At 39.7% G+C, this 22,867-nt stretch overlaps 2 protein-coding genes across 3 annotated transcripts in view; both read right to left on the bottom strand.

The window, feature by feature from the left end:
• Window positions 1-1,684, bottom strand: part of PLOD2 (procollagen-lysine,2-oxoglutarate 5-dioxygenase 2) — a 65,089-nt gene extending 63,405 nt beyond the window's left edge. Inside the window, exon 1 of the mRNA XM_051781351.1 lies at window positions 1,585-1,684. The gene's annotated coding sequence lies outside the window, so the exon portion shown is untranslated. The remainder of the gene's footprint in view (window positions 1-1,584) is intronic.
• A 5,278-nt stretch (window positions 1,685-6,962) lies between these two features.
• Window positions 6,963-21,955, bottom strand: PLSCR1 (phospholipid scramblase 1). 2 transcript variants are annotated; one of them, XM_051781378.1, is made up of 10 exons: window positions 21,120-21,955; window positions 16,826-16,860; window positions 16,054-16,089; window positions 15,180-15,248; window positions 12,977-13,137; window positions 11,950-11,992; window positions 10,704-10,924; window positions 9,755-9,916; window positions 8,558-8,719; window positions 6,963-7,408 (listed from the first exon to the last, which is right to left on the bottom strand). In XM_051781378.1, the coding sequence occupies exons 3-10, from the start codon at window positions 16,061-16,063 to the stop codon at window positions 7,352-7,354; spliced, it is 885 nt and encodes a 294-aa protein (XP_051637338.1). In that variant the 5' UTR covers window positions 16,064-16,089; window positions 16,826-16,860; window positions 21,120-21,955; the 3' UTR covers window positions 6,963-7,351. The 2 variants fall into 2 exon arrangements, with proteins under 2 accessions (XP_051637338.1, XP_051637339.1); XM_051781379.1 differs by lacking the exon at window positions 21,120-21,955 and having other exon boundaries at window positions 16,826-17,264.
• Between the last annotated feature and the right edge of the window lie 912 nt (window positions 21,956-22,867).

Raw genomic sequence — 22,867 nt, 5'->3', positions numbered from 1 at the left:
GCTGTAAAGATTTCATATTAGCAGCTTAAGAGGTGTTGATTAGTTGCTGTTTTACTGTGGCACCACATCGTAGTAGCTTCCTTAGAGCATACATAACCACTGACATTTTTAAAATGTATTTTCCATTCCTTTTCTTTTATATGCACTTTAGCACAAATATTTCCTTCAGCTAAACTTATTGCTTAAGAAGCTGAACACCATAAATGGAGCACAAACAATGTTCATAAATATAGTTGATTTAGAGATTTTACCTTTCTCTGTCTTGCACTCCTCTCTACTACTGAAACATTAACTAATTGCTCTTTTTTTTCCCATGTGTTCAGCAACACAGAGGTACGTTCTTGTTCATTTCAATGGCTGGCTTTAATTCTTGCTGCATTTTAATATTAGCTTACTACCTCTCATAGCCTTTCCAAAGTTTGTCCAGTGGAAAGGACAGGGCACAGTGAACCCTTGTCTGTGTTGAACAACTTTGCTTGTATTTCTTTTCTGTCCCAAGCTGGCAACAAGCAGAATACGGACATAAACAGAGTGTCAGCAAGCTCAGCCTCAGTCTGCTGAAAGACCTATATTTTCCAGGAGCCACAAATTCTCTTCTTAGAAAAATGAGACACTCGCTGACACAATAAAGCAGTGTGCCTTGGTTCCATTGTACAGCCATAATCAATGAGATTAAAAAAAGAAAAGTTTTATACCAGTTAAAAAGCAGGACTGGCTGCACGAGTAGAAAAAGACAGGGTTCAGGTGCTAATGTGTAGGTCTTTGCCAAACATACACAGTCCTTACAGTATCAGGATTGATTTTGTTCAAATTCCCAAGGGCAAGTGTTGTTCCCTGTAATACTACATGGCTGGAGAGAGCCACAGTGAGACAGAGCCTGAGCTGAAATACTGAAATATCAGCTGGGGTTGGGAAAGATTCATAAATAACTGAAGGAGCAACTTACAGCCTGTAAAGACTGTTGGAGTGAGTTCCTCAATGATGTATATGACAATTCAGTTCTATAGCAGGGTATAACTAAACAGAAAGTGGACCAGCACAGAGCAATGCTTGTGCAAGGTCAGATACCTTGGGAAGTTGTGCTGTTCAAATTGTGCCAAAAAAAATCCCAACATTCAGGAGGAACCGTACACTTACACAAGAGGGACTGTACTTCAGAGCAGGAATATGCAGACAGGACCTCAATTACAAAACACTACTGCACTGACGTGCAGGTCATACATAATACCAGCAAAACACTGCTGTAAGCCACTAAGTCAAGGCAGCCCCAAAGTCTTTAGTGTCTTCAGGGTCAAAACGTATAACTGGGTCATTTAAATTAGCAAGTTACCTTTTGTTTATACTTCTCTTATTATAAATAGCTTTAATTACAGCCTTCACCACAAACCTCAGCCTCACCAGTTTGTTTAGGAGTTTCCATACAGCATTTGCCACCCACTGCTCCCTCCTGGGGCCCTGTACCAGCTCACTGCACCACCACAGTGCCAGCACCACCATGCCAGTGCTGACTCCCAGCTCCTCACGCAGTGCTGTGGCAGCATTGCACTTACCTTGAATAAAATTCAAGGTAATTTGAACACTTACCTTTGGAATAAAACTTTGTCCATGCTCCTTGAAGCTGTGATGTAGAGTTGCACAGGAATTTTCCTGTTGCTGAACATCTCTGTGTCACTCCCTCTCAGTAGCACGTGTATCAAGGCAGAGGAGGCTCCTAGACAGAAGGCAGCCAGACCATCAGTACCTGCACTGCACTAGCTCACTCTCCCTTCTTTTTTTTTGGCATGCATTTGCCCTCAGAGGCTGATGGTGGTTGTGCATCAGGGGCAGGGACACAAGAAGCTTCAAGGGTCCTGGTGTATACAGGACCAGTGCAGGCTCCCCTCTGTGCTGCTCAGCTTCACACCAGTGTCTGTGTGTCTGCTCCTCGGTAAAAGGCAAGCAACAAAGGAGAAATATTGACTTCCTCAGATGCTACCAGCTGCCCTGGTTCAATAACTAGGTCAGCTAAAGGTTAAACCAGCTGAGGCATGAGCAGCAAGTTTAAATGTAACAGAGAAAAACACAACCAAAGCCTGGGGGGAAGCCTGGAGCAGATTCCTAGGCCTGCCTGGCACAGGTCTCCTGTCCCTCGCCCTCTCCTCCACTGCCCTGCAGTGTGGTCCACGTCATAGCCATGCACACTGAGCCTATCTCATGTCTAGGGGGCTAAATGCCCCTCAGACATAAATCAGTGACATTAAAGCAGCAATGAAATCAGCCTGTTTGCTTTGATGTACCCTGCTGTGGTATATTAATAACTTTTTGCTTTCAGTAGTAAATTCTGTCAGAAATCATAGTCCAATTCCAAATTATACCATTTACCAAGCCTAATGCAACTTTAAGGACATTACACAGTATTTTGTCTAAATATTCTAAATCAATCATGGTTTAACATACTTTCATGCACATTTTTTAATTTTCCTAGTGGTGCATAATTGCATTTGAAGCTTAGGATTTTACTGCTTGGGTGGGAAAGACACATCGAGCTTTCCACACTCATGTAGGGAATACATACTTTGGACATAGTGTAATCTGAAATTCTTCCACTAAGAAAATCAGAATGACATCTAAGCAAACCGCCTGTGGATCTCATAGCCAGGTTTTAAGCAGTGAAAAAATAATTTCTGTGCTAACACTGCCACCCATCGAAAAATAGGAGACAGAGTCATATATCCTGTTTTCATCTCTTCTCCCTCTTTGGTATGCTGCAATGCTCCCATGTATACTTAATCATCACTGCTGTCTTTAATAACAGTGTCATTAATGAAGTGTTATCAGGTAAAACATGTAAATAAACTAGAACTAAGGGATAGGTCAAATATATCTATAGAACAGAAGATAAATTCTCTCCAGACCAAAATCAGTAATGTATGGAAGTCTCCCTGTGAATGGTGACAGGGAGCTACTAGAGCCTTAGAGCAACCTGGTCAGTACATAAGCATATATATCATGAAAGAACACATAAAGCCCTGATCCAATCCAACAAAATTCTCCACTAGCTGGGCTTTTCCCTCCACCCCAAGAGAGCTGCACTTTTTTCTTTGTTATTCTCTCCCTCTGACCTCTTGCTGTTTTCTGTGGTGCTCTTGTACTTTTTTTTATCTCCTGTCTCACTAATTTTAAGATCCAGTCACATAATTGCTTTTTGCTTGACATGGCTTCTTCATCTTGTAGTGTAGTGGTGGTTTCCCCTGCATGCAACCTGTACCTGTTTCCTTGCCCTGATCATGAGAGGTTCCCTTATCTGCAAGTTTCTCTGTTTCCACAACTCCATCCCTGCATCATGCTTTTACTTTACCATTTATCAGTTTCATAAGTATTCCTGTCACAAATTATAACTATCCATATCATACAATGCCCATTAGTAGTCAAACACTTTAGCCATGCTATTTTTCAATAAATTCCCTTGAACATAGATTTGATTTTCTCTATTATCACTCATATTTCCAATGTACCTGTACCTACAGTAAACGAGATAAATTCAGTTCAGGAAAAACAGTTGCTTTCTCCTTCCCTGACTCACCTTTTGTTGTGCAGTCTTTCTCGACTCTCAGCTCCTGGTCAAAGTTATTCTTTTTAGTAAAACCAACATGAAGTATGTGAGGGATGTAAGGGCTGCCCTTGGGTCAACAAAAAGACCCAAGGAGACCTTATTATGATTTTTGCAAATATGAATTAAAATGTTTTCAAAAGACCAACTGTTAGACAATGTACTTTAAAACAATGCTCCTTCTCTTTTTCAATTAGCAAGCTTATTCTCTTTCTTCAATTAGCAAAAAAACAATCTTGATTATGACTAAAGGAGTAAATTTTTTTTTGTTTACACTTATAATTTTGGTTTCTGGAAACCAGAATTAACTGTGCTTTTTTTACTGAGAAACATCATATAAATTATGTCTTTCTGTGCTATATAGACCCTGGGGTTTCATTAAGTGACTGCATCTCCTGATCAGCTGGAAATTAAAAACTTACAGGGATGATACAGATGGAAAGATCATTAACCGAACTAGAGAAATCCATCTGCAAATCTCACTCTGTAAAGGTTTTATGTAACAGCTCCATCTCACTGAGATGCTGTGGAATAACAGGTGGCATGCTGAAAGTCTTCTAATGTTTTCCAAAGTCTGGATTTATGGATGGGGGGTAAATCACTCTATTGCTTACAATCTGATGGATGAAGAGTGGAGAGTTCTGGTCTGGTGATTTATTAAATATGGATGCTGTTACGGGTTCTTTCAAAATGAAGAAAGATGGCTCAAAGAATTATTTATTCTGCATTTAGTACAATCAGTTTCAGAAATGAGAAAGTCTCCCAAAGTTCTTGTAAAATTTAAGGATTAAGCATTTTTCAACTAAATAGCAATAGAAAAAAAAGTGAGATTACAAAGGTGATAAGATACCATTTGGTTAACTAAAGAGTTACCCCTTGATAGTTTTAGTTAGGACTTCCCATGCAATATTTTTGCCTTCATAAGAGACCATGAACTGTTTCACAAGACAACAGTTTATGAGGTGTGTAACCAGCATCAGAGCTATTCAGTTACCAAACCAATGGCAAGTTCCTCTAGTCCAATGCTCTCTCTATCATTTTATGATCTGAGATTGCAGAACTTCTTTCCTGTTCTTACCACAATTCTGGCAAATCTAAGATTCTTAGCTTCTACTTCTTACTCCTTAGCTGGATTTGCATACTTTTTCTCTTGGGTTATCTAATTCTTCACCTTATTTACTAATTTTGCTAAATACATGGTAAAGGAACAAGCTGGAGTAATTTGACTACTAGACTTCAGCAGCATAAAATCCAAAAATCTAAATGGCAACAGCACAACTTCATTGTTGGGATTCACTGTATTTGAGAAACCTGTTTTAAGCACAGATATCTTTGCTTTGATTATATTTCACAGAATTGTTACTGTTTGCAACTGAAATTCTCCTTAAGATATGAGAGTTGCAACATTTTTTTCCACCACATCTTGACGTGAAGCTGATCATTCTTAACCATTAATGTTCTCGCCTTCTTCCCTTACTGCTCTGCAGAGAGGTACATGATTTTTCCTTTGTAATTTCATATGCAAGACTGTTGAGGCAATGGAGTTTTCAGGACTTATGCTGAATACCTAAGAACAACATTTGAACAAACAAAATTTAATTACCTGGAGGAATGAAAATAAAGTCTCCTGGTTATGCTGTATTAGCCCAAGCTCCTAATACCTTACTTAAATTTGCATATATTCCCCAGTTTATTGACAGTGGATGAATTTATGATACCAAGGTTCTTTTTACCATGGGCAAAGGGATCCCTGCTTTGCTTACTTGCAAAGTATTATTCAAACCTTTTGTCAAACAGCCATAGACCTCACTCTAATGCAAATTGTAAATTTAAACTCTATGCAGCACTTGCTATGGAAGTAAATAGGTACTTTCAAATATCTCCAAAACAATCTTTATGGAATATTTATTTGAGTAACTCTGCTCCCTGCTGAAGTCAGCTATCAAATGTGCTTGAGCCTGGGACTTCAGAGCTACAGGCAGAACTGAAGCTGTGTGTCACCCCTTTGCAGGGGTGATAGTGGTGGACTTAACCATATGAATCCCTAGAGGACAGGTCTGGTCCTGGGTCTTTTACTTTGATTTCTAATATATGTAGCTTCTATTCCTTATTCAAGCAATCATAAACTTTTAGCAGATTTTAGCGAGACTGAATTTCTGATATCTCATTAATAGTTGGTTACTAAAGCACAAAATTTTTTCAAAATAACAATAATAAATTAATTCCCTAAGAATAGTGTTGATGAATTAAAAATGCACCTCCAGCAATTCCACATACAAGGAACTTCAGCAGCAGAAGCTAACTTTAAAAAGGCATAATATACACATTTCATGTGTCTGCTTTTGAAGTGGAATTGTTCTGTTTATTATTCCTGCACCCTCACACCAACAGGTAGACTTAAAATCCATGAAAACCATGGAAAAAATGAGGAGGAAAGATAACTGGAGAAACAGAAAAGTAATTAACTAGTTTTTCCTTGCCTCAGGACACACTCATGCACAAAGCAATTACTAAAGGATTATTAAACAGAAGCAAACATGGACATATATATTTCCTGTCTCCTCTAACTTCTATTACTGAAAATATAAACTTTAAACAACCAAAATCAGGAAACACTTAGGAGTCATACTTGACAACATATTTATCACCAGATGTGGTGGGCTGACCTTGGCTGGATGCCAGTTGCACACCAAGCCACTTTATCACACCTCCTTCTCAGCTGCATAGGGAAGAGAAAATAAGATGGAAAAGGATTCATAGGTTGAGATATGTCAGTTTACTAAAGCAAAAGTGAAAGTTTGTGTGCGCACAAAGAGAAAAAAAACAACTATATTCTTCTAATTCTCTTCTTTCTTCTACAGCAAGTGATGTCTGGCCACTTCCTGGGAAGCAAGGCTTCAGCACATGTAGCAGTTGGTCCAGAAGGCAAACATTAATGCCCCTGCTTCCTCCTCCTCCTTTTCTTAGCTTTTATATCTGAGTTGACATCATATGGTATGGAATATCCCTTTGGTCAATTTGGGTCAGCTGGTCTAGTTCTGTTCCCTCCCAGGATCTTACCCACTCCCAGCCTACTGATGGGGGCTGGAATGTTGAGAGACAGCACTGATGCTGTGCCAGCTCTGCTCAGCAGTAGACAAAACACTGATGTGTTATCAACACCTTTCCAGCTACCAACACAAAGCACAGCACTGGGAGGGCAGCTGTGGCAAAACGAAGCCAGATCCAATACACCAAATTAATACAATTTTACACTGATTTCAGATAGTTCTTTTCACATCCATTACATTGTTTTGAATGTATATATTTGATATATTTGGATAAGAAGTTGAAAACTACAGGATGTGAACACCAAGGCAAAACTACCAAAGGATACACAGGAAAAGATCAGCATCTCTTTATTAGGCTCACTGTTAACATTAATATTGAATATAGAAGTAGTCCTCTTTTTTAGGAATTATTACTATACGTAGTTACTTTACAATTCCAAATCTCTCGGGAATAAAAAGGTTGCCATATATTTCTACAAATCACAGTATTCACCTGTGCAGATAAAGGATTTTTATTTCAACACTACAAACTATTTCACTGGAGTACAAAAAAAAAAATAAAACCAAGAAAAAGAAGATCATAAAGCTTTTCCCTTCTAGAAATGTAACTGTAATATGTACATTTCTCACATTCTTACTGGAGCTCTGCAATTCACTGGGAAGTTGGGACATCCAGGTTCTTCTTTCTTCTATATAAAACTTCTAGATTTCATCACCAAACTCCCGATCGCTGGTTCTTATCAGCACCATGCTCAAAAAACATGAAGTCCTTAGGGGGCAAAAAAAAGCAAACAAACAAATACTTAATGTGGTTCTTATTTCAGAAATCTCCTGGCTGCTCTGCTAGGTGTTTACCTTCCTCTCTGAAACCTCAAATGATAAGAAGGTGGGGGTGCCTGTTGCCATGCCTTCACCACTTGGGTCTCTCAGCACGGGACACCCACAGAGAGAGATGGTGAAAGACCAACATGGAAACTTTTATCACTAGCCAAGGCTAGTGATCCTTTACTTGGGATTCTTGCCCTGGCTTTGTTCAACCTGACTCAGTCTCTTTCATTTTACCTCAGACTGGATTCCATTGTAATAATGATTAAGTTTACATGTGGGGAGCCCGTTTTCTGTGCTTGGAGTCCTGGCTTGCTCAAACTCACTAATGCTGTACTTGATGCACAAGAACACACACAGCTAAACAAAGCCTGGTTTGTGCACAGGGCTGTTAGAGGTTGGTGAGACCTTCCCACATGCAAGGTGCTTCACATACCCCTTTCCTCCCCCTCTGCAGCCCTGCCAGCACAGAAGCAGTGCACGTTTTGAAATTATACCGATGCAGAATTGCACAGGTAAGTGGAAACACAAGTGTGTTGCACCCTGTTTTCAAAGAGCAAAGAGAACTGCATTGCAATATTGACACAGCAGACTCTGAGTATAGCTGAGAAGTGCTCTAACAAGTTCAACATGCTTAGCCTCCACAGTAGCCTCTCCATTTGGAAACTACTCCTCTGAGAGCATTTAGTCCTGCTCAGCTCAGTGCTTCACTTACTTCCAAGGAGAGTCAGGACGAGCTGGCTGCAGCATTCAACTGTCCACCAGCTCAGCAGGCTGCTCTGGCTTTGCATGGGTCTCTTGGCTACTGCTGATCTGTATTTTTCTGGTTTCAACATTCATATAAACTTGCTTTCTTCTGCTACTGAGTCTGTAAGGAGTCTTCCCTCTACAGGTTTTTTCAGTCCCATTATATACAAAGCTCTTCTTAAATAAAATAATTCTGTATTGCCTTTTATGGTCAGTTTTACACATTGAAGTTCAGAAGCTGTCACCCACTTCAAGGAGCTCAGAATCAAATCCTTTACCAGTACAATCAGAACATGAAGATGAAAAAGTTAGTTCCTGTTCAAATATTAGTGAACAACAGACTTACAATAAGGAAGCAAGCTCCAATCATAACAGCTTTCATTTTCACATCAAGGTCCATTGGGAATGTGATTCCAAAGTTATCTGCATCTGTAAAGGCTTCTTTCACAAACCCAGTCCAATGCTTAGAAATCCTCCCAACAGTACAAGTCTCATCCAGAGACTTCACCTGGTTTAATATAAAATCAAAACAACATCATGAAATTTTTCATTCATAATATTCCCAAATCCATTTCAGGGTAGATCCATTTGAAAGCTTCAGACTATGTTATATGAATTAATGTGATTACTGAATGCAAGTGTTTGTACCAAAAGGCAATCAGACTATCAGAAAGTCATTCTTTAGCAGCACAGCCATGAACTTAATTCTGAATCTGACTGCAAGTTCAGTGTGCTGGGAGACAGCTACCACACACACGCACACACACTCTCCTGGAAGTGTTGTCTGTCAGCCAAGAGGGTGAATTATTTTCTCCTTCCATTTATCAGGAACTGCTCAAGTGAAAATTAAACAAACTACATTCTTCCGTTCCAAAGCAGAGATTAGCCCTTTGTCGACATTATGTTTCCTGAAGTTAGGTCCAGTCTTCTGGGTCATCTGAAAGACTAGTTCCCAAAATAAAATCATACTAAATTTACTTCAGTAATCCTTTGCAACATTATTTTAAATATTAAATGGTAGGCTAGTATATCTACTACTTAATGTGCATTAATCACTATTAATTTAAAGTGAAAATTGCAACTTCTCAGTCATTCGACTCTATATTTTAGGTTTAAATTATCTTGATTTACTAGTTCATTGAATGATTATTAAATTATTAAATATGTGATTGTAGAAAGTCATTTCAATAAATACCTAATACAGCTGAGAATAATATTTTTTGTTAGGGTCTAACATAATACATTCAAAAAGACTTTGCTCCTCAATATTTTAATTAACTAATTTGTGTGCAGCCACAGGGAATTATTCTCACTGATCATGAATGAGTGGCTTTAAGATGTAATTTCTGGCATTTTGTCTGTTTTATCTAGAGTAATTTAGATATCTAGAGAAGTGAGTTGATTATACCAGCATTAAAAGATTATGTACTAATTACTTAATATATTACCTGTCAACTGAACTGTTGTATAAGTTGAGCCACAAACTACTATCAAGTTACTATCTGAAAACAGATACATGCAAACAATTTTTAGCTTTTCATACCTCAAAATTAACATCCTCACAACAGCTGCAGACAACACATGGGCCAGTAATTTTCAGTATATCCGTTCCTTTCTCATCTTGAATTGTAAACTTTGGCAGGCAGGCATGCCAATTCTGGACAACATAACCAACTCTTGTTCCTGGAGGTGCCTGAACTTCCACCTTTGCAGGAAAGAGAAAACCTCCAAGTGAGTGTTCATGCTTTGATATGCTTGTGAACAAAACCCACAACAGCACACAAAGAAACCAAAATGTATTTTTCCACTACAATCTGGCCTTTCAATGCATGACCTGCATGCAATTTTTTGTGAGTGTTTTCAGAAGACTGCACTCAGATCACAGACCTCAAATTCAACTTTTGCCTTCAAGAAAACAGTAAGAGACACAAGCTATGCATCTACAGTATAAACATCAAAGTCCAGTGAAAGAAATACAGTAAGTGAAGACATTAGAGGGTGCAGCTACTACAAATCCCTGAGTAATAGTTCTAAGTAGGTTCAGATTTAAAGTTGCAGAAGTTGAATCATCCTAGAATTATGTTATCATTAAAAAAACTCATGATCTCGTGAATTGAATTTCACTGTAGCTTTCACAGCTGTAGAACGAAAAATCTAGCTGTTATTTTATGAAAGCCATTGTCTTACTCTTCCATTCCAAGTCCACCTTCAGTGCAGATTTCAGCACGAGCCACAAGTTCCCTGACATGCTGTTCAATCAGATTTTTCATTACCGTAATCGGAAATGTCCGGGGTGAGTCCAAGTGTTGCAGCACACTTCCTTCTTCCCAGACTAAGAATCCCACGCATAAATCCCACCAATCTCTCTTTCCACAACATACGGGCAAAATCTTATTTGTTTCACCTCACCTCCTGATCCAAGACCTCATCTTAAAACTGCATAGGAGGTCCCTGTGCCATCTGAAGGAAGGCGGCGAGAGGCAGCAACTCACCTCCTGCAAACAGCAGGGACAGCAGCACGAAGAACAGCGGAGAGGCCTCTGCAGCGTTATCACCTCACGGCCCATGTTGTCTATAATCCGGATGGTGAAGGGTCGTGATGGCCCACAGCAATTCCTGGTAAGGCAGTCAGTGTCCTCTGCTGCAAAGTACACCCTTTGCCCCAGTGCATTCTTGAGCTCATATTTGTTCTGTGTTTCAAAGCCAGTCAAAACTGAAAAATAGGAGAAGTCTGGTCAGAAATCTCTCCCGGCTAACTCCACAGCTACCCTTTGGGAAGGCAAGCCTCGCTCAAAGTCCTTCAGAGGCAGCTGCTGGCAAAGGGTAACGGGAGGAAGGACCCTGAAGCAGAGAAGCCTGATGAAGAAGTTCAGAGAGAAGTTACCATGAACAAGGACAGGCAGAAAGAGCATGGAGATTTCCACTAGTCCCCTTTCCCCCCCCACCAGACATGGACACCTGCTGCCAGAGACAAGCACCACAGTTACCAATAACAGCATGGAAGATTCTCAGGGAAGAGCTGAACAGATGAGAATTAAAAACACTTGTGAATCTGGGGGTGAAGCCAGAAAAGGGCACAAATATGTTCAGAATGAGAAGGCCACTAAAAAGCCTCACAGTCAAGATTCACAGCAGCGCACATTGAAAGCAACAAGAACCAGGAGAGAAATTTTAATTAATTTCTATAACAAATGAAAGCACTCTTTTAAGTTTTATGGAAAGAAAATACAGTAACATTGGGTGTCAGCTGAGATGTATGGTCCATTTTATTTCTTCTATTTGAAAGACAATGATAACATGACTTTGATGTTCTTAAAGTGAACGGAATGAAGGGAACAGAAAAAAAGCCATTGAGTTTGCTAAAACAGCAGGATTGCCTGTAAACAGCATCAAAGCCACATGCCAGTCTATGGAATTAGGTGGGATATGACAGAAAAGATCTTTAAGTAGGGAAGAGAGGAGAGTAGAAATCATTGTAAATTAATAGTATTAGAAATGTGTGACTTTATCTATAACTAGCTACCAAGATTATTCAGTTTCATTGCTGTATAGAACCTGCTTAAAATCCTCTTCCCTCTTAATTTCTCCTTCCTCTCCTCCATAGCTTCTGCAGGAACTGAGACAGGTTACCAGAGGCAGGAAAGCGAAAGGTGATGATCCACCTTAAATACCTAGTGTTAAAGAAAGTCTAAACTTTACTGTCTTTGGGATTATTAGATTTAAATACTTTGTACTTACTCTCAAGAAGTTCAATTTGCTGATGAATTAATATCTGGTCAATCTGTCCATGGTTCAAAAATTAAACAGAATAAATAGTTAACAAGCTGTAACTAAGAGAAATGTAGTTTTAAGAGCCATTGCTGTTTCATTTCAGAATGAAAATTTGTGGATCAATACATTGTATAGAGGCAGATCATCTACCAATAAAGCTGTGGGAGTAGTTCACACCCCCTCCTTGTCCTGTCCACTGTCAGTTCAGCAGAACAGTGTTCCAGAGCACTGGAGCTGATGGTAGGAGCTGTACCCATGGTCTGGTTACAAGCATGCAGGACTAACATGCCTGTGCTCCTTTCAGGACTCGGAGCCTGACAGAGATCCGACATCACAGGTCCCAGAGCCTCCATGCAGACAAAAGAAGGAAACTGAGACACTTTAGAGCGGAAGCTCAGCTACTGCTCAGCTCTGAGGGAAATTCAGGGAAAATCAGCCTCTCCTCATCATTGCTTTTCTTTTTCAGCAATTTGCAGAACTTGCAACAATATGCAGTGTTAATCTTGCCAGTGATGAGATGAACTGTATTTTATAGTACAAGGACATATCTATAATATGGAAACAATTTTGCTATTAGCATTCTCTAGGTTGTGAAGTCTGACTAGCACTTTACTAACAACATTATGAAGTGGTGTGAAAAAAGCATCATGTAGAAAATTAAGCACCTCTAATGTTCTATTGTTGCCTATATTACAGATATTTGTTGTATACACCTTGCCAAATCATGTTACATCTCACGAACAGTAGCTTCAGGAACGGGAAGGGTGTACGATAGTCCTGTGCCCCTCATCCTTTAGCATCTTACTTGGACAAGTGCTAGAGCCATAACAGGCACCTCCACACTCAGAGATGCATCTGAGGCTTTGCTTAGCAGCCCAAAAGCAGCAACCCACACAGCTGCAACACAGCCAGATGCTTTATTTTGCCTTTTCATGGATGCAGGCTGCTTCCCAAGTGAATACCCCATCTCTGGAAGGAGGAAAGGTGCAGGTACCTGTGTGAGGTATTCCAGTCCAGGAGGGCAGTTGGGAATAGAAGGAGGGATAGGCATCCAAATTGTCCCCCCCTGCATGACGGGCTGGTTCTGGACAGGTGGAAAAGCAGGTCCGCCTGGGAATCCCATGGGCTGTGCTTGGAAGCCATAGTTCCCTGCACCTGAGACATTTGGCATGGTAAGAGAGAGACAGTTATGAGAGTTAGATACTGAAAAAGAATTACCCCGTTGATCTTCAAAAGATTAACTGGTTCACTGTTTTGAACTATGGAGATCCTTATACCTTCTATATTTCAGTTATGAATACAACAACCTTCATGAAGGAAGTTACACTGGATTGGGAAGTTCTAATGTCTCAGAAAAAAAAAAACAAACAAAATAAATAAATGCAGCATTCTTGAATATAGCAGAAATATCATTCACATAAAGACAGGCAATTCAAAAATTAGAAATAAATGAATGAAGGTTATTTCTAAGTAGAAAAGACAGAAGGCTTTAAATTCCAATAAAAGCACTGGCATTTACAAGTTGTCAGTTGAGCAAATGAGTAATTTTAAGATAAAGTTTTCCTGAAATGACACCTTCTACTTACATGAAAGGAAATGCCCTTTTAGCAAAGATCATCTGTAGTTTTCAAACCAGAAGTCTGTGACCTAAAAACTGCACTTTCCCATTTGTTTAATGGATTCTCTGTCAAAACCCAGAAAACGCACAACTCCTTCACAGAGGAGGTGCGTAGTAAAGGAGGAAAGAGTTCCACGTTTTTTGAATGTCAAGTCTCCAACTGGTGCTGAATAGAAAACAAGCTCTCAGGGAGCACTGCAGGGTGTAAGTGCTCAGCAGCCCAGCAGATGGCACAGGTAGCACTGCCTTGGTGTCACGGCCCATCCCTTGTCCCCCTGGGCTCAGAGTCCTGCCTTCCTCTACCCTTGTCGCTGAAGCTGCGGAAGTTGAGAGTGAAAGTTACAGAACAACAACTGTATTTTTTCCCCTTTCTTAATACCTTCTGGTAGGTAGACAGGCTTTCAGTCTTACACAGAGGATTTTACTCACTTTTACTCAGAAGTGAGCACAGTGCAGAAGGCACAAAGAGTTATTTTTGTGGAGCTGTACAAATAGTTCGAGATACTGACTTGTAGACTTATCTTTAGCCCACACCAGTTCAGCACCAAATTTCACATTGTGTTACAATACATGGACTGTTACATGTGAAAGATCAGGCTGTGGCCATAACCAGGTCAGTACTGGGTGATGTAAACAGCTGTGGTTTAAAATTCATAGGTGGTCAGCTCACCCCAGAGAAGAATCCACCCTTTGAGAATACAAAATCACTTTTATGTCTGAGGCTTACACATAAATTATCTACTGCTATTGTGTGCAAGTGTGTGCACATACAATTATTCAAAATAAAAATGCTCCCGTGACCTTCATGGCACAGGCAGTGAATGTTCATTCCTTGCTGATGCCAGCTGTACTTACAGACCTCAGATTGCCTTGTTGCAAGATGCAAAAGCTTTAACTTATGAACAGCACAGTAACTTAGGCCAAACATTTTGCATTTTATCTGTAATTTATGGTTTGAGCCTGATTGTTAGATATTGCACACTGTGATTCGGTGCTTCAGAAAGAAGTCATTGGCAGAACAAGAGAAGCTGTTTAGGAGCGTTGCATTTTGAATGTAGAACAGAAAATAAGAAAGAAAAGGAGAAAAGCAAGTGAGGGAAAGTATAAAGTATAACCACATGCTAAGTACAGCAACAGAGCAAGAAACAGGAAAGGAATACACGGACCAGCAGAACTGCAGGAGGAAAACAATTTTCTTCAGTTCTGGATTTCTTGAGAAAAATAAAGTGAAATACTGAAATAACAATTAAAAAAATCTGATCATCAGTAAGAAGCTGCCACACATTAATTGCTTTGCATCAGTTAACCTCCCTAGCAGGGAAGTTTGATCAAAAACACCTCCCTAGTAAACTCCCCACAGTGACTACAGGAGAATATCTGACATTTTTAACTCCTACTGCTGTTGGTACTGCTCAGCATACATTCAAAAAAGAAAGAAATTACTTTCCAGCAAAGCAGAAATTAAAAGAAACTTTATAGAATGAATAGCAGTAAATTGGAGATGATCACACTTGTACAACCCCATATTCCCCATGGTTATTTCCTAATAGTATCACAGGTCTGTGACCAAGCAACCTACCTTGGTAAGGCCCAGGGACGTGCTGAGGGGAGCCAAAGGGGACTCCAGGTGCTGTGGCAGGTTGAGGTCCTGGAAGAATGGAATATACTCTCTGAGTATTGATCTATACCTCCTACCCTAGGCAGAAAGATCCCCAACACTGCCCCCTTTTCCAGAATACACACATAAATTAGGCAGCTCTTTTCTGTATAGCAAAAACTGTACATCAAGCTTATATTTATGAACAGTGTGTATATTAAACATCAGTATAACTTAAAGGAGTTCTGGTCCTTAAAGCTCAGAAAAAAAGGCAGGTATTGCCCATGATGTCATGAATAAGTCACGGAATCATTTGGCTCAAAATGGACCTCTTGAGATCACCTAGTCCAAGCCCTGCTCAAGCAAGATTAGTTCACTCTGTCTGCACCAGAGGTGCCTTTGTTCACTGATATTTAGAAGGAAGCTTTAAATCCAAGCATTGCCAGGAAACTGACAGGCTGCCTCGCAGTACCGAACATGGAAATGAGCCACTCCCCTCTATGTAAAACAGCTTCTCCCAACTTCTTCAAGTTCAGACTGTAGTACTACCTCACCAGCACACTGGGAGGTCTATGAATTTAAAAACATTTACCAACTTCAGTTTTTAAGCACAAATAACTTGAACTTCAAGATTACTTATTATTTTTATATCACTCCAGAAATCAAGAACTGAAAATGTAAGCTCTATGTTTTGTAAAATATTCAATACTAAAATTTCAATTTAACACTTTCATACATATTTCATATAAGTAGAAGGTAAACTAATAGCTAAGCTAATATTGCTTGAATACCTTGGAAGGACCCATGCTATCTTTGATGTTAACAAAAGATGACATTTTGTTTATTTTTTACTCACCTTGCATCATCGTGGATCTGCTTGCTTACAGTTGTTCTGCAAAAGAACATTTTTATTTCACAATGTTTTTAATATATAATTTCACAAAAGAGTTATTCAGTGTTCTCTGTTTATTACTGATAAAAGATATTTGCCTATCTAAACCATATGGGAAAGCTGAATTACAAATACAAGGTTAAATAACCTTAAATGTCTCAGCTTCCTTCTAAGCTATGTCTCCATCACCACATAAATCTGAATTATCTATGCCTGCATTCATGCTTTGAGTATCCCGAAATCATCCCCAAGTCAGAGGAAAGCATTGGGATGTGCAAGACTCCACTGTGTAGCCATTCAGAAACATCATGCAATTCATATGAACAAATTACTGCTGTAATTTCAGAGCAGCTGGTTCAGTGTATTGATGCTGACTGCAAAACCTGCTGGGTAAATACTGGAGCAGCCATGCTGCCACACTACCCCCTACTCTGTTCTTTTAAACTATTCCACTTCTGAATTGGTACTACTAAATAACACCTATCCAGTTTTCACCTTCACAAGATAAAAAAGGTGGGCTCACACAGGGGAGTGAGATGCTAAGCAGAACACCATGAGTGAAAGGGCCAACTGCTTCTCTTTTATCTTCTACTCTTCCAGGTTGCCAAAGGAATTAAAACAAAAACAAAACAAACAAAAAACCCCCACAAAACACAAACAAACAAACAAACACATACATCCCTCCAAACAGAAACACACCACACCAGAAAGAACATTTACTAATAGCAGCACCAACCTTGAGAGATACTTCTTTTAAGTCTCAGGGGAAGTCTAAAAAAGAATGGAATAGGCACTAATTTTTAATAGAATCAAAAGCTTTAAAATAAAAAAATAAACCTAGTTCCTCTTCAAAAATAATCCTGTTTAATTTAAACTAGTAATATATTTTGTCTGTTATGGATCTTCTAACTACTTCAGTTCAATGAAGACCTCCGTTCAAAGCTGGGAATGAAACTGAAACTGAAAGTAATTCCTTCCTGTTTTCACTCCCAGAATAAAAGCAGATATCGTGGAATGATGTTCATTGGTTCTGGGATGGCACGGAACTAGTTCATTTCCCAAAACCTACACAAAATCCTCTTTGTTTAACAAATTGCTCTTAAAGCCATCCTTTCTCAGTATTTTTTTCTTCTATTTACAATTATATATTTGATTTAAAAATCTGAAAGAACACATCCAAACTACAAAACTCAAACCTTGTTTTCACAGTTTATGCTGTAGAGTGACAAGTTTAATACATGACCATATTAATTATGTTGACAAAACTACCAGCTTGTAGGAGTATCACAAATTAAAAAAGAATAAACAATGTTATTTAAACTAGCAAAAGATCAGCTTATACTGTGAGATGTTCCAGCTATCTGACCTTCAGTGAAATGCTGAGAATTACAACTAAACCCTTTGGCAAAAGGAAAGACAGAATCATAAGATTTATTTAAAATAAAGGCTTTATAGTAGTCCAGAATCTTTTATTGTCCCTACAACCACACATATATGCCATTGTACAATCTAGGATTTAGAAAGTGTTGATCTGCTCTATAGCTAGAAAAGCAACAAAGATTTTACAAAGCTCAGCCCCCATTTCATCAGACATGATGTTAAAGAGAATAGTTAAGATTATTTTTTTAATTAAAATTGTCTCTATTCTTCCGCTGCCTTTTATCTAGACTCCTATTACCTCCAATTCAGTCATCACACATTGTCAGTCATGCCCTGCTTTTCATCTGGAAAATTTATAAAGATTGTGCAATAACATAAAACTCTGAAACACCACAGGAATGAGGAACAAAAACTCACTTTTGTCAACCTTTATATTGCACAATTTATTTTTTTTTTCTGCCAGGTTGTCACATGTGGTGAAATTCCCACCTGGTGAAACTTCAGTCAAGAAGCAGTAGATACAGGAAGACCAGTCACTCAGAAAATGTGCCCATAGCATCATGCAATCTCCTGAGTTAGAAGGGACCCACTAGGATCATCAACATCCAGCTCCTGGCTCTGCACAAGTCAGCCCCAAGAATCACACCACGTGCCTGAGAGCATGTCCGAATGCTTTCTGAACTCTGTCAGGCTTGGTGCTGTGAACACTTCCCTGTTGGTCCCACCTGCCTGGGTTGCACAGAGCAATAAACCGAAGCCTACATTTTCATGTCAGTGTAATAAAATGTGGCTTTGCCTACAGCTAGTTGCTACTAGTTCTAATAGCACTTTTAAAATAAGTATAGAGAATGGTCATTGAAACATTACTTACATTGTTGAGTTTTTTGATTTTTTAATTTTTTTAGATTTTTTTTTAATTTTTATAGATTTTAGTAGTAGTTATGTAAATTTTAAATGTACCTGTAGTGTGTTTCTCATGATGTTATATCTTCTATCAGTATTTTCCAGTAGAAGTAACGGCAGGAGCCTAACAGTTGTACATATCAAACCCCCTTCCCATATCAAAACTCCGTTAAGTCCATTAATTGTTTAATCTTCTACCCTAATGCCTGCCCCAGGAATGTAAAACATGGACAATTCTGTGGAACGGGGCAGAACTGGGGGGTGGACAAGCAGGGATTGGATGGACATCGTTATAAAAATAGTAACACCTGAGTTGAAGTGTGCACATGTGGGTTTGTATTCCTGGAGCCTGGGGGCTCATTAAAACTTCTGCTCTCTTATCTTATCTCCTACCTAATTTGGCCTGGAGTCTTTTTTCCTTGGTTTCTTAGGCATCAACATAGCAGGGAAAAGTGAAGGTTTTTGCACTTAGCTCCCACTAATACAAATGAAGGCTAATGTTATTTCTTTGTAATGGAGTTAAAATTACATAGAATTAAAGAAAAAAAAAAGAAGTAAAGTACTTCAGCAAGTAGAAGTCCATTACAGAATTCATTTTGGTTCAACAAAAACAGGTGCATGAATCCCTTGTGCTATACTGGTGACATGCTGCAACATGAATTCACAATATAAATTGGGATTAAGTGTGTTGGAGTGAATAATCTGGTCATGATGTTCCAGAAGCAGCAGCTGTATACCTTTGTAATATATCTTGTAAACTGCTTTATAAGGCCTTGAACAAAATAAATTTGAATTTAGGCTGCCTTTAAGCAGAGGGATGAAACAAAATAACATCCAAAGTTTATCCTTTCGAACCTAAATTTTGCAAGGATTAAAAGAGTCCTTCACACTTTATTACACTACCTGAGGTTTTTGCTAATTAAACAAGGACCAAAATCCCACAGCTGAGTGCTGAAGGGCAAGAAGTGGTAGGGACCAGCCTCACCCCTCCCTTGGGCTAGGGATGTGCCAGGGAGCCTGTGCTGGGAAAAGCCATCAAGTTTTAGCTTTCCTGACAGATTCCTGTAGTAACTCATATCTATGGGTCCACTCTCCCAAAGGAGTACAGATGAGATATAAATATCTCTCTTCTCTGAAGTAAGGGACATACTTGGGTTCAACTTTACACAAGGGGAAGACAAAAGGGATTTTGCTGCCAGAAAGGAGGCGCTGGGGGAACTGGTGATGCTTCACAGAAAGTGGCTGCCTAATAATGAGCAACCCTTATGAAATACTGTTCCTGGATGGCCCAAGGTCTCCCTGCTGCGCCTGAGCACTGGGATCAGGAAAGGTGGGCACTGCCAGATGCCCCTCCTGAAACTCACAACCTGAGCCCCACAGTTTGGCCTCCAATCTCAACCACTTGAATGCTGAGAGGAAATAAATGGTAGAAGAATCACCACCAACCCCCGAAACAGTTTTTATATGCCATGTGCAGCCATTCAGCTGGGGGTTGGCACACTGGCAGCAGACCTCACCCTTCATTTGCTGAACTGCTCATGAGAGAAAGGAACTGATACCAACAAGTCCAATTTTTCATACCCTGTCCCTCTATACTGTACTATCTAGAACCCATATTGCCAGCCTTCTTCCACATCCGTAGGAGTTCCCAGACTTTTTGTCTTTGCTCTCAGAAGTAGCAGTCAATTGCTGGGATACTCTAGACCCTCTCACCCAGCACAGCACAACCAACTCCTTACAGAGTAAGGAAATAACATCCCTACATAGTTCCTTTTTTATGAATGGCAGACTGTCCATGTTCCTTTTTCAGTCACTTTCTTATTTCCAGAACTACATTACCCAGTCCACTCTGACACAAGTCAGTAGATATACTTCCAGTAATTCAGAGACCTCATAATTATATTAACTACAGAGCTTCCGCTTTTTATGAGGAAAACAGCATACTAGAGTAACAGGCAGTTTTGTTTCTTATCCAGCTCATTAAAATACTGCCAAAAGCATATTGACATAAGCCCCCAAGCACAAACATTACACATGGTTCCATTTAAATATCAAGCCAGACTCTTTCCAAGGAGGTTTAACAGTAAAAAAAAAAAAAAAAAAAAAAAAGACTTAGAAAGCCAAATAGCTGTGAGTCATGCATTTGTTTACCCCAGCCAGCTTTGTGGCATTTCTTCTCATCGTCAGGTTACATTAGACTATTCAGCCACCTGATTTTAACCTTGACTGCTGGAGAAATAGTATGCCTAAAAATCATCCAGTTGATCTAAAGAAAATAGTCTTCAGAGAAGGCACAAATTAAATAAGCTGTAAGTTGACTCAAAATATTTTGGTTCTGATGCTGCCCTTACACTGGCATCTCTCCTGAAACCTAAGAGAGCAGACACCTGGCAGCCAAAAAATCAGGTCACACCCAGGGTATCCAGCCTCACTGAGACGAAAGCACATCTCTAACACTGCTCACTTCACTGCTGGGGTCAGGACCACTGCTGCCAGAATTGTGCTGCTGCTGCTGCTCTCTCGGGCACGGCTCTCCCGACACAGCCTGGGCAGCAACAGCTTCCCTTAAACCAGTCTTTGCAAGCGAGTTACTTCACTAAATTCTAATTTAACGTGCAATTCCCAACCAGAAAATGTGGTCCTTCTGACCATCAGGCCCTTGTCACAGCCCTGATGTTCATTAGAGCATCCCCAGAGATGCCTCAGAGGACCGCCTCGAAGGAATCATGGGCGATGAGGACACTTACAGCCACAGCAAAAAGTACCGTTCCCAAAGCCGAGGCGCAGCTCTGCTCCCCTCCTTTCCTCTGCCCTGCGGTGACTGTGCACATCTCTCCCGGGCGGTTCGGGAACACCCAGCGCTGCGGGGCGGGGCTGCCGATGCCGCCCCGGGGCGGGGAGCGAGGGCAGCTCTTGCTCCAGACAGGAAATTGAGGTTTGAGTACTGCGGGGAAACGCCGGAATTTCCACAGGTTACGGAGCTAGTGGCATTTACTCTTTGTGGCATTTACTCTTTCCATCTCCGTCAGCATCAATGCCGACTCCGTGCCTTAATTAAATTCATTCATTTAATTGCCTAATTTTTACCTTTTAGTCACAGAATATCAGGTTACATACAGGTGATAACTCCAAGCTGCATGCCCACCGTGGAAGGAAAACAAATGATATTTGAAAAAAATTCAGCTTGTTTATAAGACATCATCCCAGGGGGGAAAAAATATATTTACGTGGACTTCATAGTTACAGGAACAAGAACAAACAATACTGAATTGTTCGGGAAACAAAGGACTTGGAGCAAGTTGGCTCACACCCTGATGTAACAGCGTTGGTGAACTGGTCTTTGCATCCTTTTCTATAAATTTACCTAGTGACCTGCTGGTGTCCACATACAAAGGAAACTGTACTTCATCTAAAGCACACAAATCTGATCACAGTAATTAGTGCATGCCTGAAACCCAGGACTGAGGATTCAATTTGAATCCTTAATAAAGAAAATGGAAATTAGTAAGTGCAGGTGACTTTGTAGCTTTACATACTCTTTGTCTTTTTCTTCCACCTCCCAAAATAAGGTGTCCAATATTGAACTTTCCATAAACAAAACCAAGCCAAAAAAACCAAGCAAAACTAAACAAACAAACAAAACACCCAAAAAACCCCCCAAAACCCATTATTATTCTAGCCTTGCACTAAACTTCACCTAAACACCAGATATGACAAGGATTTGGGGATTTTATTTTGCTAGTTTCCTCAGGTACAGGAGAATCTAATCTAAAGCTGACTAGCATTTTTCCACACATCTGCATAGAGTCCACTAAGAGGATTAATAGCAAACACCCAGAAATAGGTTTTAAACATCTTTTAAGAAATAGGTATAGAATTATTTTGACATGGTTGGAAAATTAGAAATACATGGTAGCATTTGATACTACCTTTATTTTTTACAGGAACATAGCACAGTTATATTTAGCTGAGTTCAGACTCACATGCTGAAATTTAGCAAACATGACTTTTTGACATAGAGATGAATGCTATTTCTTAGATGAGAATATCATTGTCTTATCAAAGAGAACAGAGATAGCAGCATATATCTTCCTCTTCCATTCAGGCATTTATCAGTAGGAAAATACCTATTCACCTGCAGTGGCAGAAAAAAAGATGCCATGATGCACACAATACACAGTAAATTATTAGCCTTTCCCACATCAAATACTGTTCCACTTCTTTTCTTATCTAACTAGGATCGCTGATGCTATGACTGTCAGCCAGTGCTTTTCTGTTAGATCAGTGGGTTGAAATGCTCAGTATCTTTTTGTTTCCTCCAGTGAGCAGACTTAATCAGTGCTGCAGGGAAACGCCTAACACACTAAGAAAAGAAGTTGGAATCATTTCAAGAGAAATGAGAAAGTGACCATGCTTGTAGTAATTTAGTCTTTTAGGTTTAAGCACATTTACCTGAAAAGAAACATTATTTGTAGATTCGTGACCCCATTTTCTA

This window comes from Manacus candei, unplaced genomic scaffold (genome assembly GCF_025592945.1).
Source record: "Manacus candei isolate 608988 ecotype Guabito, Panama unplaced genomic scaffold, ASM2559294v1 h1tg000015l, whole genome shotgun sequence".
Taxonomy (NCBI): Eukaryota; Metazoa; Chordata; class Aves; order Passeriformes; family Pipridae; genus Manacus; species Manacus candei.
This window is presented reverse-complemented; position numbering and strand designations above follow the sequence as displayed.